The sequence below is a fragment of the Dermacentor silvarum genome, chromosome 1, assembly GCF_013339745.2.
Source record: "Dermacentor silvarum isolate Dsil-2018 chromosome 1, BIME_Dsil_1.4, whole genome shotgun sequence".
Lineage (NCBI taxonomy): Eukaryota > Metazoa > Arthropoda > Arachnida > Ixodida > Ixodidae > Dermacentor > Dermacentor silvarum.
The window spans coordinates 83,696,850-83,709,301 of NC_051154.1; the positions used below are offsets into that span (position 1 = coordinate 83,696,850).

Genomic DNA, 12,452 nt, shown 5'->3' on the forward strand with positions numbered 1-12,452 from the left:
TAGCAAGCAGCACGTATATCAGTGGTTAGGGCTACCCTTGGTCTTCATGTCGCAGCGCGATATGTTGCGCATGGGTGCTGGCTCTAGTGGTGGAGGACGGCGATTCGTGGCTATTGAATTCTTCTAAATCATAACTGTCACTGTTTGACAGATCCGAATAGGTGGTGCAGCTTACATACAATGTCACCCGAAGGTCCGGCGCGGTCAAGAATAAGCTGAGCGTCTGCTCTTCGCCGGTTTCGTTCACCCTGCGGGCGAGACCGGCATGCGTTGCGCGCCTTCCCCGCCGGGGATACATTCGTGACGTCACACGCAGAGGTTCGCTCGGCTGCTTGCTCCGGTTTCGGTTTCGTTTTTGCGCTTTTTTGCTTATTTAAAATTATTTTCGACTTTGCGGAACAATTCTCCTATCAGGTGCGTCGCAGGAGGGTCTCGGGAACCTAAATATTTTATTAGCTCGACATGGTCAAAAAATCGCCGGAAATGCCCTTTAAATGTGGCATGAATCTCGCAAAAAAATCCACTTTTTGCCAACTTTGGAGGTGTTTTTCTAAAAAAATATATGCCTTAAGAATTTCAAATTATTTTGGCATACAAAAAGGAAGAAAGAATATTGTAGTTGAAAAATTTGCAAAGTTTATGCGAAAAAAAATTCTGAAAACGCAACATTTCTTGCTTTTTTACTGAGCCAAATAAACGCGATAAATTTTAAAATGCATTCAGTTATAACATTATATGAAAGAAGGATGCCCCTAGAATGCTCTAAAATAAACTTTTGTTATTACACCTAATTTCAGACTTGAATAAAAAAAAAATTTACCTCCAACCAACTATATTGCTTCTTTGCGGAAACTTCAATAGCGCTCACGCGATCAAAAATTTTTTGTCGACCAAAATACCTTGTTGAAACCTTATTCAATTTTTTTCAAGAAAATCAACCATGTTTGGTTTTTGGGCTGGGACGTTTCGCGTGGAATGACCCTATTAGACCTATGCTGGGGCTCTATTCTGGACACGCATGGCGGCTGCACGGCCGCCATTATCCGCCATCTTGGCTGTCTCATTGGCTGTCCAGAGGTCACGTGTTTTGAAATTTGTGCCGGGAAACGGAAGTTTTGCAAAATGCAATTTTGCGTTTTCGTCAGAATGACGAAGCGTGACGTGGAGCTGCCAGTTTTATCGACTAATACTTTTTTGTGGTCCTTGGCACCTATATTGCGACTTTAGCGCTTTAAAAAGAAAGTGGACGGTAGCGTGCCGAAGCTCGTACAATGCATCTGCAATTTCGCGAATATGTGGTGGCGTCCCGAGATAGCCGGCATGTCAGCTTGCTGATTGGCTGAAGGAATATCCTGTGAAGAGCGTCACAGGAAGGGCTGTTTCGTAAACGTCAATTTGACGTTGCGTGACGTTGCGCTGGGCCGCCATTGCAGAGATTTTCCGCCATAATTTGTGGTGCGACGAGCCGCGCGAATTATGGTAATGAGCGGCCATGTGCAACGGCAGTGGAGAGGCATGCGTATCGCCGCATTTTCCCTGTCATTTCGGGCCATAAAAATCTTTTGTTCACAACGCGTGTTCATAGCATTTGCACGCTTTCGGGTGGTGTTGGCATTTGTGTTTTGCACCATCATTTTTATTAAAAACACGTTTATTTGAAATAATATTGGTTGAAACTAGCAAGCTTTCTGCGACATTTCGCACTTTTCACTATTGCGCTTGTATTGTAATCAATATTAATGACTTTTCGCATCATCAAAGGCTATGACAACGGTGACTTTTTAATTTACAAAAAGAAATGTACGCAAGACGGCGCCTTGAAGTTTCCTCTCGCGATGCGAGTAAGCAGCGAAGTGCACAAGAGATGGCAGTGCCGGCGTTTGCGTCGCTCAAGCGGATACCTGTGGCGCGCGCAACGCTATCGATGATATTCGGCCGCTTCTCAGCCAGACGAGTCTGGCTCAGTCACTTGTGGATCACGACATAGCGATAACGCGGCCTAGAGCGTGCGCTGATTACCACTGGCAGGTCGCGTATGTTGTCTCAAGCTAGAAAGCAAGCGCGTGGGCGCCAATATACGATGACTCATTCAGTTTCCCGAGGACACGCATCCTAGCTAATGAAGCAGACGACAGCCTGCGCGCATGCAGACGACGGAAGCGAGAAACGATTTTGATGGAATAATTGTACGCGTTGAGCTAGCTGTTTTATTTTTACTGGGGAGGAAAACTGTTTTGCTTTATCAACCACGCTAGGTTCAATGCCTACAATACAGTTTCTTAGGCGAAACGTCAAATTTGCGTCACGTTACGAAAGCAAAACGGGGCCATGAGCGCCATTTTGTAAGCGTCGCGCCTACGTCATGCCTTGAAGAAAATGGCGGAATGTCCAGAATAGCGGCTCTGGGCAACACCCGCAATACGTCACCTGGCAACCCTCCCTGACCAGCTGATTTCTGTAGCTGCCGGAAGGCGGCGACACCAGTTTATTCTTTAGTAGTCCCAGAAGGAGTTCGCAACCCTTTAAGCAAAAGCAAATTTGCACTTTTTTCTTAAAAACGAGGCAATTAACAATGCAAGTGTTACACAGCAAGTGTTACTCTGCTGGCATCAGCCATTACCTTGTTTCAAACAGTATGCTCGTTACCATCCACGTTTCGTCGTCATCGTCAGCATACGCTGGTCACGTGATCAATGTGGCAGCCTCCAGTTCTTTATGCATTGAAGCGTGTTTGCATGCGTGTTTGTTGCTGTTAGCTGAAGCTGGCACCCAAGTCTTCTCAAATTGCGCTAGCTTTTAGTTTTTTTTTTTTTTTCTATCTCTTGCATGAAAGCAACTCTTACCCACAGTGAAGAAGTACACAGCAGAACGTGCTTTGTCTGTCTGTTACATGGTTGATACCGGGGCTTACCGACAACGCGCTTGTGAAGTGTAAGAATGAAAGCAGCGAAACACACTCTGCACCGATCAGGGAAATCCTGTAGTGTTGAAAAAAATGCGCTGCGCCCAAACGCCTACAATGTTGGTGCATGCGTACGTGCATACGCTGGCCGCGGTTCGAATCATGAGGACAGCAGTAGCCATGTGCAGTTTTCACCAGCACACCACGTTGACAAGGACACGAAATCGTACTTTACGATGGCGTGCGAGAGATTTCAGGAAGAGTTCGAGGACGACGAAGATAAAGGTAGTTTATCTGATTATATTTTGTACACTTGTGATTCCAATCCATACAGTTCTCGCTTGCAGGTACGTGTCATTTTAATCGCGGAATAACTTCAAAATGCTGCACTTCAATGCTTCAAACACAAGCTGTGCACTGTGGGTGGTTTTGTAAGCCGTGAAGGATGACAACTGCCTTTCTGCACATGCATGCAGAAAGGGAGGAACGGTGACAGCGCGCAGTGAACGTTGTCCATGTTAAAGCTATGACAGGGGTAAGATGTTTGAGATTGTGGAACTACCAAAGTGGACCAGTGGCTCCCATGCATTTCAGTAAAAAATGCAGGTGGACATGGCCGTACAAACCACAGCAGGGCACAATGAGTTACACTTACTAGGAAGTTGAACTCTCTTATTTGCTTTGTTTGCACAGTCAGGGTTTATTTCTGTCCTGATTTGTGTGTTGAGCAACTAGAAAAGGTATCTGCATTTGCTGGGAGTAGTATGCTCTATTTATAGCTTGTCGGATAGCAGGAGCAAACAACGGCATTAAGGCTTTGAAACCATTGTTGGTGCTGTTTTTACATTCAGAACTGGCAGCCGCGCACACTGTTAAAAATGTTAAACCCTTCAAATTACTTTTGAAGTGAGGTTTTCATGACTGGTAATGCAGTGAAGGTGGTTAAACGAAGGCTTGTATAATGATATGCTGCCTGCAAAACAGGTTCTTCGAGATGACAAGAGATACTAAATTAGCTGATGTGGTATAGACAGTTGTCACACACAGCGATGGTTATGTAAATAAAATATTGGATCTTAGCACCATTGTTATACTTTGCTGTAAGCATATGAGTGGCAAAGCAGCAAAACACTTCTTTTGTGCACTCTTTCTGGGTAGAAAAATGCTGTCTACAAAGACAATCATTTAATTTACTGATGATAATTGTCATGAATTCTCTGTCTGCTCCCAAAGCATGTTTGTGGCTGACTGTCTAATGGCAGCCAGTGTAAAACACATACAGTAAGGAACAAAAAAAAAAAAAAAGAGATATATTTTGTATTTTGGGTCCCCTGAACTAAACTGATCAGAAAGTTGGCATTGTGCTATACCAGACTGCTAGGCTTGGGCAAGCGTCTTGAATCATTGTAATGGGCAGTACAAACGACAAGGACAAAGAAAGAACCACACCACTAGCTTGTTCTGTGTGATTCTTTCTTTGTCTTAGTTATTCGTGCTGCCTGTTACCATGAATCAACATGAACTTCCCCAATTTTTCCATCCTTTTGAGCCTCTTGAACAATCACTGCTTTGTTACATTGTTCACACTGCATAGCCCAACCATTGTGCACACAACTTGCGTATTCCAAGAATGTACCACAATAAATCAGTACGGGAATATATGTGCGCACTTGTGAGAGAAATTTCAGTGATAGCTGGAGAGGTTAGCCGAGTGAAATGTTTAGCATGCTATTGCTGGTTTAATATGTTGCAACCGATCAAAGAAGGAGAGAAAAGAAAAATGTACACACGTCCACTCGCACACAAACTTGAAAATGCAGGCAACAATGAGTGCTATGAAATGAACAAAGTGGAAAGTGGAGCTTTATGGCACCATAAATAACCAAAATGTTATCCATATATGTCCCTTTGACTACAGCAGTACACACCCTGTTTGACATTATTGAAAATAAATAATAATAACCAGCACCTAATAGCTTAGAAACTTAGGTAATGATATTCCTACCGGAAACGATATAATACAAGGTTAGAGGCTCGGGCATGTTTATAATTCATTGTAACACTAGCACAGCGCAAAAGACAGGGACAACATAGAAAGACAGATGGCGCCGACTTCCAACAGTTTGGAAGTCGGCACTGTGTGTATTAAATATCTCCTCCCCGTGATTCGCGATGTGCTTGTGTTATGATAAATATATCTTTTTGTTCAGTACTGTTCTGAAGCCAGTCTAACTGCCAGTCATGGTGCAAATGCTAGCAGCAGATTACGTCATCTATTAGCTTGATTAGCTAATTGCATCATTGTTTTGGGGCTGTGATTCTGAGTTGCTGCACTCAAAGTGAATGGACATGCATTTCAACATTTGGTTGCCTCTTGGTGTGTTACTTCAGCTGTGCTCAACAGTGGGTGCTACGCGAAGCTGCATCTACGACATATACATATTTTACACAGCATTTTTCTCCGTTTGCAATTTACAGTGCATGTGACTAAATCTGCATTGCATGAAAGTCAGGAGTTCACACTGCAGGTCAGACTGACATATATCACGGCTTTATCGGCAAATCCACCACACTTTTCAGGACATGCAGCCAGCTCTAATATCATTCCTGGTTGTCTGGCAGGAACGGTTGCAGGTGCGCGACCAAGCTTTGGAGGAATTCAGTTTGCTCCTGGCTTCTGTGTTCCAAAAACTTGCATAAGCAGTTCACTGTTTCTGCAGCTGTAGAGAAGCGGATTATTGATGAAGCATTTTGAAATCTGCTGCTGCGAATGCACTGCCACGGGGCTGCTTGACACTTTGTTTCACTACCTTGGTATGCACCTTGGCCGTCACTTATTCACACCTGCCAACTCTCCTGCATTTTTTTTTTTTTTTTTTAAGTTTAAAAATCTTGGCTCATTCTAAGATTTTACGAATGGTTGCGTCAAGTTATAAAAATATAATATGTTGACCAGTAGTGCAAGATTGAAAAAGAATGCATACAAGAAAAAAATTGTGATGGTACCTGCTCCGTCCTCTTGAGGCAGCCCAAGACACCAGAGGTGTACTTGCTTTCAACAAGTTTTTTGAGGCAAGTTCTTGAAGCAGGCCAAATCGGTAGCAGCGAAGTCACTGTGATCTAAAAAAATGTGTTGCTTGTCAGTCTCTGATGTTCCAAGTTTGCTGTTGCTTGTGTGCTGTGTGTAAAGGTAAACCATCATTAATAAAGTGCTTATGTATCCCACAAAATGTGTATGCTGAGGGCAAACATTTTATTTTAGAAAATGCATGCTATCCCTTCACCCCCTCTTGTCATGTCTGCAATATATTTACGAATTTTAAGCGCAGGTTGGCAAGTATGCTTATTGATTTTTTCTGCCAAAAGCACAAAACAGTTACTTTGGTACTTGCTTTTAAATCCTGTACATGAGGGGCAATTTTGGTGCCATGAAGTATATGCATCAATAATAAATTTATCCATATATAGTGCAATGGAAAACACTTGGATTTTAAATTCTTCGGTACCAAAATGTAATATGAGAGGCAAACTTGGCATGCCAAAATTTGGAGCAAGACCGTGTATTATTTTTGGGGTTGTGCAGTATTTTAGTAACACCACACTCCCTTTCATACTGATAGAGGTTGATTACAATGCTTGAGGGGTCGTTCATTTACTTAGTACACAGCATGTTGTTTGGTTGGCAATGTGTTTTTTTATTACAAGCCTTTCAGGATCTGTAGAAGGGTCCACATAGGTACCTGGATGATAGTAGTTTTTGTAGGAAACTCTATGTAAATGAATATGAGATCAGCAACATTTATTGAATACTTGGACAGTAGTGAGAAGGCAATACTGCTGCTCATTGCTGTCTGTGTTAATATTTACTGCTAATGCTCTCTAAGGGCAACTAGCTTAGATTAATACCTTTGGATAAATAACATAATAAAAAAAAGTTTCCATTTTGAAATATTGTTTTGTGATTATTAGACATGACTCCTTCTATGGAACTTGTGCTCCTGTGCCGCACTTTTTAATCTAGTGTGGTTCTCTCCCCCATCACTAGCTCTCTTCCTGGAAAATGTGGCAGAACAGACCTGTGGAAAGGAGGTACAGCTCTCGTGTGATGAGTCAACAAGCCACTGTATGCAAATGCTGCTTATTAATACAAGAAGCATCAGTGTACTGACTCGTTTCATGTCCTCATTCTTGGACAATGTTCATTTAATGTGCACTGATCAATGTGGGGCCTTTGTGATACAGACTCTTCTTGAAGCTGCATTGAGGTATCTACAGTCACCCACCACTGTAAGTTGGACATCTGTATCGCACTATATGTTGTGCATGTTTTGAAAATAAATGGGCTGCCTTTCATTGCTACCTTTTGAGAATTAAAATTAAAGCAGTTAATTCAATTATTCTGCATTTTTAGGATACTATATCATGGCAATTATAACTATTGGCATTGCTAATTAGCAAACATGAAAATAAAATTCTTCTGCATTGCACTGACCACTTTCTTAGCCCAGACCACCATTGTCTGCACAGCTAGTGCTAAATTACGGAGAACCCACCCTTTGTCTAGGTTTACCTGTTATATTATTTGTATTAACCGTACTTCTTTGCATTAGCTGTTGAAGAATTAAACCAAAATTTGTTGGCCAGAGCTTTCTTCATGGTGGGCAGTAGTAGACACACTCACTGCCCTTCACCAGCCAATAGTTCCGATTGGTGCAATATATGGAAATGGTGTGCTGCATACTCGTGAACAACCATTGAGTGCACAAGGGATGCTTTGAACATACAGTTTTCTGAATGCATTGTGTGATACGTACACCATGTAAGTGCATGAATTTTATAGCAGGATGGGTACTTGATGAATTTGATGCTTCTACAGTTACTGTTGCTCATGGCCGAATGAAGACATCTATATGAAAATAAAGTGCTGTAGGTAGGAAATCAGCTAATGCTGTCTTTAAAGATGTCATACCTAAGTATTGCATTTATGCTGAAATTGAGAGTATTAGTTGAAATTGATGTTGGCACAACTCCACATCATTTGAGAAACCCTCCTCATTAACTCGAAAGCTTGTATTGAGGCACTGGGCACTCTTAAAGAGCTTCAAACACAAGGAGCAGCTTTTCAGCATTAATTTTCCCACCTACATGACCCAAGTGTAGCTTGTTGACAAGTTCTATGATGTCACCTTCAACTTGTAGCGCCACCTAGCTTTTCAAATTTAAATCCGCTAAGTTACTGTGTCTGTGGCATCACTACAGGAATAGCTAACATATGGCCACACTATACCACAACAGTGTTTCAGCTTGCCTGCATGGGCAAAATGCCAACATCACAGCAGCTGGCTGTGTTTTAGGCTGCATTGAGTGAGTTATTGACATTGAAGGTGGTTTGTGAAAAGGCACGTTGGAATCCACCTATATACATAAGAAATTCACCATACATATATTAAGAGAATAATGCAATAGGTAATGTACAAACATTTGGTGCGAATTTATCTAATGTGGCTTGAGATAGTGTTACTTTTCTTGTAGTCATATATCTGTTATCCAATATCATCTGTGCCATGTAGATCCATAAAAATGCTAAATATATTCTGTGTAACTCAGTAGTCAAAGAGCATGGTAGCTTTTGTCATAGTACGCATGACTGTAAGCATGTATGTTGGAAGTGGAGGGCACATTTAAAAATTACTGATGTGACAAGGCCATTGTTTTTGATACCTTTGTTATGATTATACCGCTCTCACCAAAGTTTAAGTTCATTGCGCAGGTACAACAGCCAGATCTTTAGTTTGGCTGTGCACGACCAAGTTTTCTGTTGCCTGCGTCTTGCGATGGAGAGAACTTATGAGACTAAATGTTCAGCTCATGCTTGCAAAGCGCATGCTTACCATCGACCCTCTTGCAAGTTATCCCTGTTGTAATGTGCTGGAGGACAGAAAACTTGGCATTTGTGTAGCTTAGCTATAGATTTGGCCAGTTGCACACCTGCCCACATACAAAAGCTTTTGGAACATGGAAACTGCAAGAAAAGCTCATATATGTCATGGTCTAAGTGTACAGCCTGCAGTTCAAAGGGCCATTTCACAGGCCATGCTCTCAAGTGTAGAATGCAGCCATGAGCTGTGTACAGGGTGCGCATTTGACCAGCAAAGTAGTATTCAAGCTTTTTTTGCAGCTTTGACATTCTGAAAAATTGTGTGGGCAGGTGTACATGTGGCATGAGCAGCGCCAGAATAACGTAGGGATTCTATTCCCACTCTATTCCTTTTCATTCATCATACTGGCCTCAGCAGTGCACCACCTAGGTTATTTATTATCATAGTTGGTCACTCCAGTGGAGTGGTAGACCGGAATTGTATATAATTGGCCAAAAAGATTTATATTGACGCACTGGTATGTCATGCAATGTTCACATTCAGAAGTTGAGTATCAGTATATGGCCAGCAGAGTAAAAAATGCTATGGCTAAATGAATTAGGGCTGTTGCATACCTTTACATGGTATATTTTGCCAAGCCGTTATTTAAAGATAAAATACTGCCTGGAGAATGAGTTACCATATGGAATTGTAGTTTGTACCTTGGGTATCAAAGATCCTGAAAGTAAATTAAAAAAAAGTCAGTAGGGGGGGGGGGGGGGGCTGATTGGTCGCGCGCGTCACGTGATCCGGCACCGGTGCAGCTATCCCCGCACCTACTTTTTCATCCTTCCTTCCTTCCTTTCTTTCTTTCTTTCTTGTCCCTGGCTCATACCCACATATCCCTGGCTCATACCCGCATATGCAATGCGGTTATAACCTCAAATGGCAAGGAAGTGTAGTGATGACCTTTCTCCTGTGCAGTCAACTTGAATTGTTTGCTTGTTTCCTAATAACGTGACTTATTTAATGTTTTACCTTACAGTACACTGCATTTGAGGAGGAGTGCGAGTATACTGAAGTGATCAGTAGACGTGGTAATAATACTGCAAAGAACAGGGCTGTAGAAGACAAGAAATGCTTGGGTACTTCTCAAGACAACTTGCAGGACATTGACAGTTCACATATGAAGAGGCTGACAAGCTGTCATGACAAGGTATGCTCATTATGCAAATGTGCTACATGTATTGTAATGAGAGCTGCAGAATTTATTCAAATTTATTGACTACCAGGCCTTGTTCTCATTTGCACTTAGGTATTGGGGCTTATCCCAGATTAGTATTACATACTGTTACGGTGCGACACATTTACATGAGATGGCAAACAGTTATTGGAGCCTTAGGTATTCTCAGAATCTAGGTGATTCATGGGTTGCCCACTGTAGCGTAGCAGTGCCCTCATCACAGACAATGCCCGATGAGTAAGTCAGTCGCAACTGAGACCTGACTCATACAGCTTATAGCATTTACAATACATTCGACTTGTGACGAGTTCCCTCATTGCAAACGATGCCTGATGGGTGACGCCGTCAGTTATGTACATGTACCGCTAAGTACATGGCATACAAGAAAAATTTATTCCACAGCCTTTATGTCGGTGTCATGAAGTTGCACATGGCTTTGACATTGTTACATTCTCTAAGGGATGTCAGGCGCCCATCTTTCGTACAATTCCAAAAAAGTGCCATGTAAATCTTGTTTTGCATGTACAGAAAAGAATAAATTTGTCAACGTGTTCTTCTGTGAATATGGGGCTTCAAGCAAGGCTGTGTTCTTGGCCTAACAACTTGCACTAGGACATCATTTCAGCTTGAGTCCAGAAAATTTTTATTTAACGTTTAAAATCAAGCTTACAAATAAATTTAAACATAAGCTTTTCAGTCTACTTACATAACAGAAGAATTTATGTTTACAGAAACCATATTGACAAACTGAGCAATTGCAGCTTCCAAAATGTTGGGAAATCTAGAGAATTGTTTATTCAAGTTAGGAGAAAACTGACTTTGGAGGTTGACAGCTCTGGGCTAATAATACAACATCCAGCTGTGATGACAGTGCAGCTTCTATGGCTCCCCAGCGGATTTATTTGCACAGTTTCGAAGCTTAAAGTGGCTCTGTAATGCCTTTTACCAACACAGCTGTTTCTTGGCTCCGCCCGATATCCCTCTCCTTTCATTTTTGGAAAAATGCTGTCATTCCCAGCACAGCACATCATCATCATCAGCACATGCAATATAGCTGCAACACTCACCTAGCCATGTGCAAACACATTCTGCCAGCTGTAACTCCCATTTTCAGTGGTGTCATAGCATCCATTGTGATCCAAGGTGGAAGGTCACAAGAGACTGAAATTTAAAGGCAAGCAGGAGTTTTAGAGGAGCTCCTCCAAAAAATACACACTGCCGTGGTGTTGCAGGCATTGAAAACTAGGTATTTTTATTTTTTCTTGGCAGTAATAAGTGACCCTCCTCATAATATAATTGTTCTTGTTCTGTGACCATTGTGTCAACTCTGTGGCAGAAAGGCTTTTAAAGATTAGACTTGGCCCTTCTCCAACCAGGTAGACTTTGAGTACAACTTAAGGAAGTCATAGTCTGCCTGTTTTTTGAACCTCGCGAGGAAGAATCCCATCCTGATCATTTGCTTCCCTGTTTTGACCCATATGTCTTTCAGCAGCACTCTGACCTTGACCGCATAGTGAATTCATTTCTACATGTACTTTCTGAGTATAAACTTTAGGTAATATTGCCATTTTTACTGTTTTCAGGTTGTATCTTGGGTACTTGCGATAGGACGCTTCTGCTTAGAAAATATTAAAGAGTTTCTCTTCAACGGGATGCCTGCTCATGTAATTCGGAGCATTGTTCAAGTTTTGGGAGGATGTTATGTGGAGCGACATCTTTCACGACACCAAACCAGCAAAAAGAGACGGAGAACAGGTATGCTGACTTTTTATATCTCCAATATCCGGACATTTAGGAACAAACTACTTGGACTCTTTTCCTACTTTCATTGGTTTCACTTATTTGGAACAACTGTTGAATTAAATGAAACCATTAGCGAAGGCATAGTATTAACCCTTTAAGTGTTCTGCCCAAGTATACTCGTCTGACAGCTGATGCGCAGTCCAGGCTGCATGTGAGATAATTCATGAATGTTAAACATTGAAACATCCGTAGACTGGTTGTGCCTTCTATCGGAAGTTTGTTAAACTTAAAAATGTTAGGTTTTGTTTTAGTGTAACAGATCATGTGACAAAGCTTATCGACAGTCAATATTGCTTGCATCTTTTGTTTTTTGACATGGCGGACCAGTACAAAAAGCCAGCATGTATTTAATGATGCAGAAATTCAAGAATCCGCATGTTTTATTTAATGATGTGAAATTCAAGAACTTCTTATGAACTCTGATTTGGGTGTTGTTTACGAGGTGTCTTTAAGGTACAGTGATGACAGTGGTGGCGTGGAGCAGAGGTAGAATACCCGGCTTCAAATCTGAAGGTCGTAAGTTCGAATCCTACTCCAGTCCACCACATTTTCAGGCATGGAGTGGTGCCTGACACCGGCAAGAAAAAAAAAAAATATATCGCCGAGAGCTAGTGGGGCTATACTAGTTCAGGTGCAACCAAACTAG

At 41.8% G+C, this 12,452-nt stretch overlaps 1 protein-coding gene across 2 annotated transcripts in view; it reads left to right on the top strand.

Annotated features, from left to right (window-relative positions):
• Positions 1-2,679: 2,679 nt before the first annotated feature.
• Positions 2,680-12,452, top strand: part of LOC119431703 (nucleolar protein 9-like) — a 63,687-nt gene continuing 53,914 nt past the window's right edge. For both annotated transcript variants that reach the window (XM_037699183.2, XM_049670539.1), the window contains exons 1-4: positions 2,680-3,187; positions 6,948-7,189; positions 9,806-9,976; positions 11,587-11,758. In XM_037699183.2, the coding sequence (XP_037555111.1) occupies positions 2,938-3,187; positions 6,948-7,189; positions 9,806-9,976; positions 11,587-11,758 (835 nt within the window). In that variant the 5' untranslated portion in view covers positions 2,680-2,937. The remainder of the gene's footprint in view (positions 3,188-6,947; positions 7,190-9,805; positions 9,977-11,586; positions 11,759-12,452) is intronic.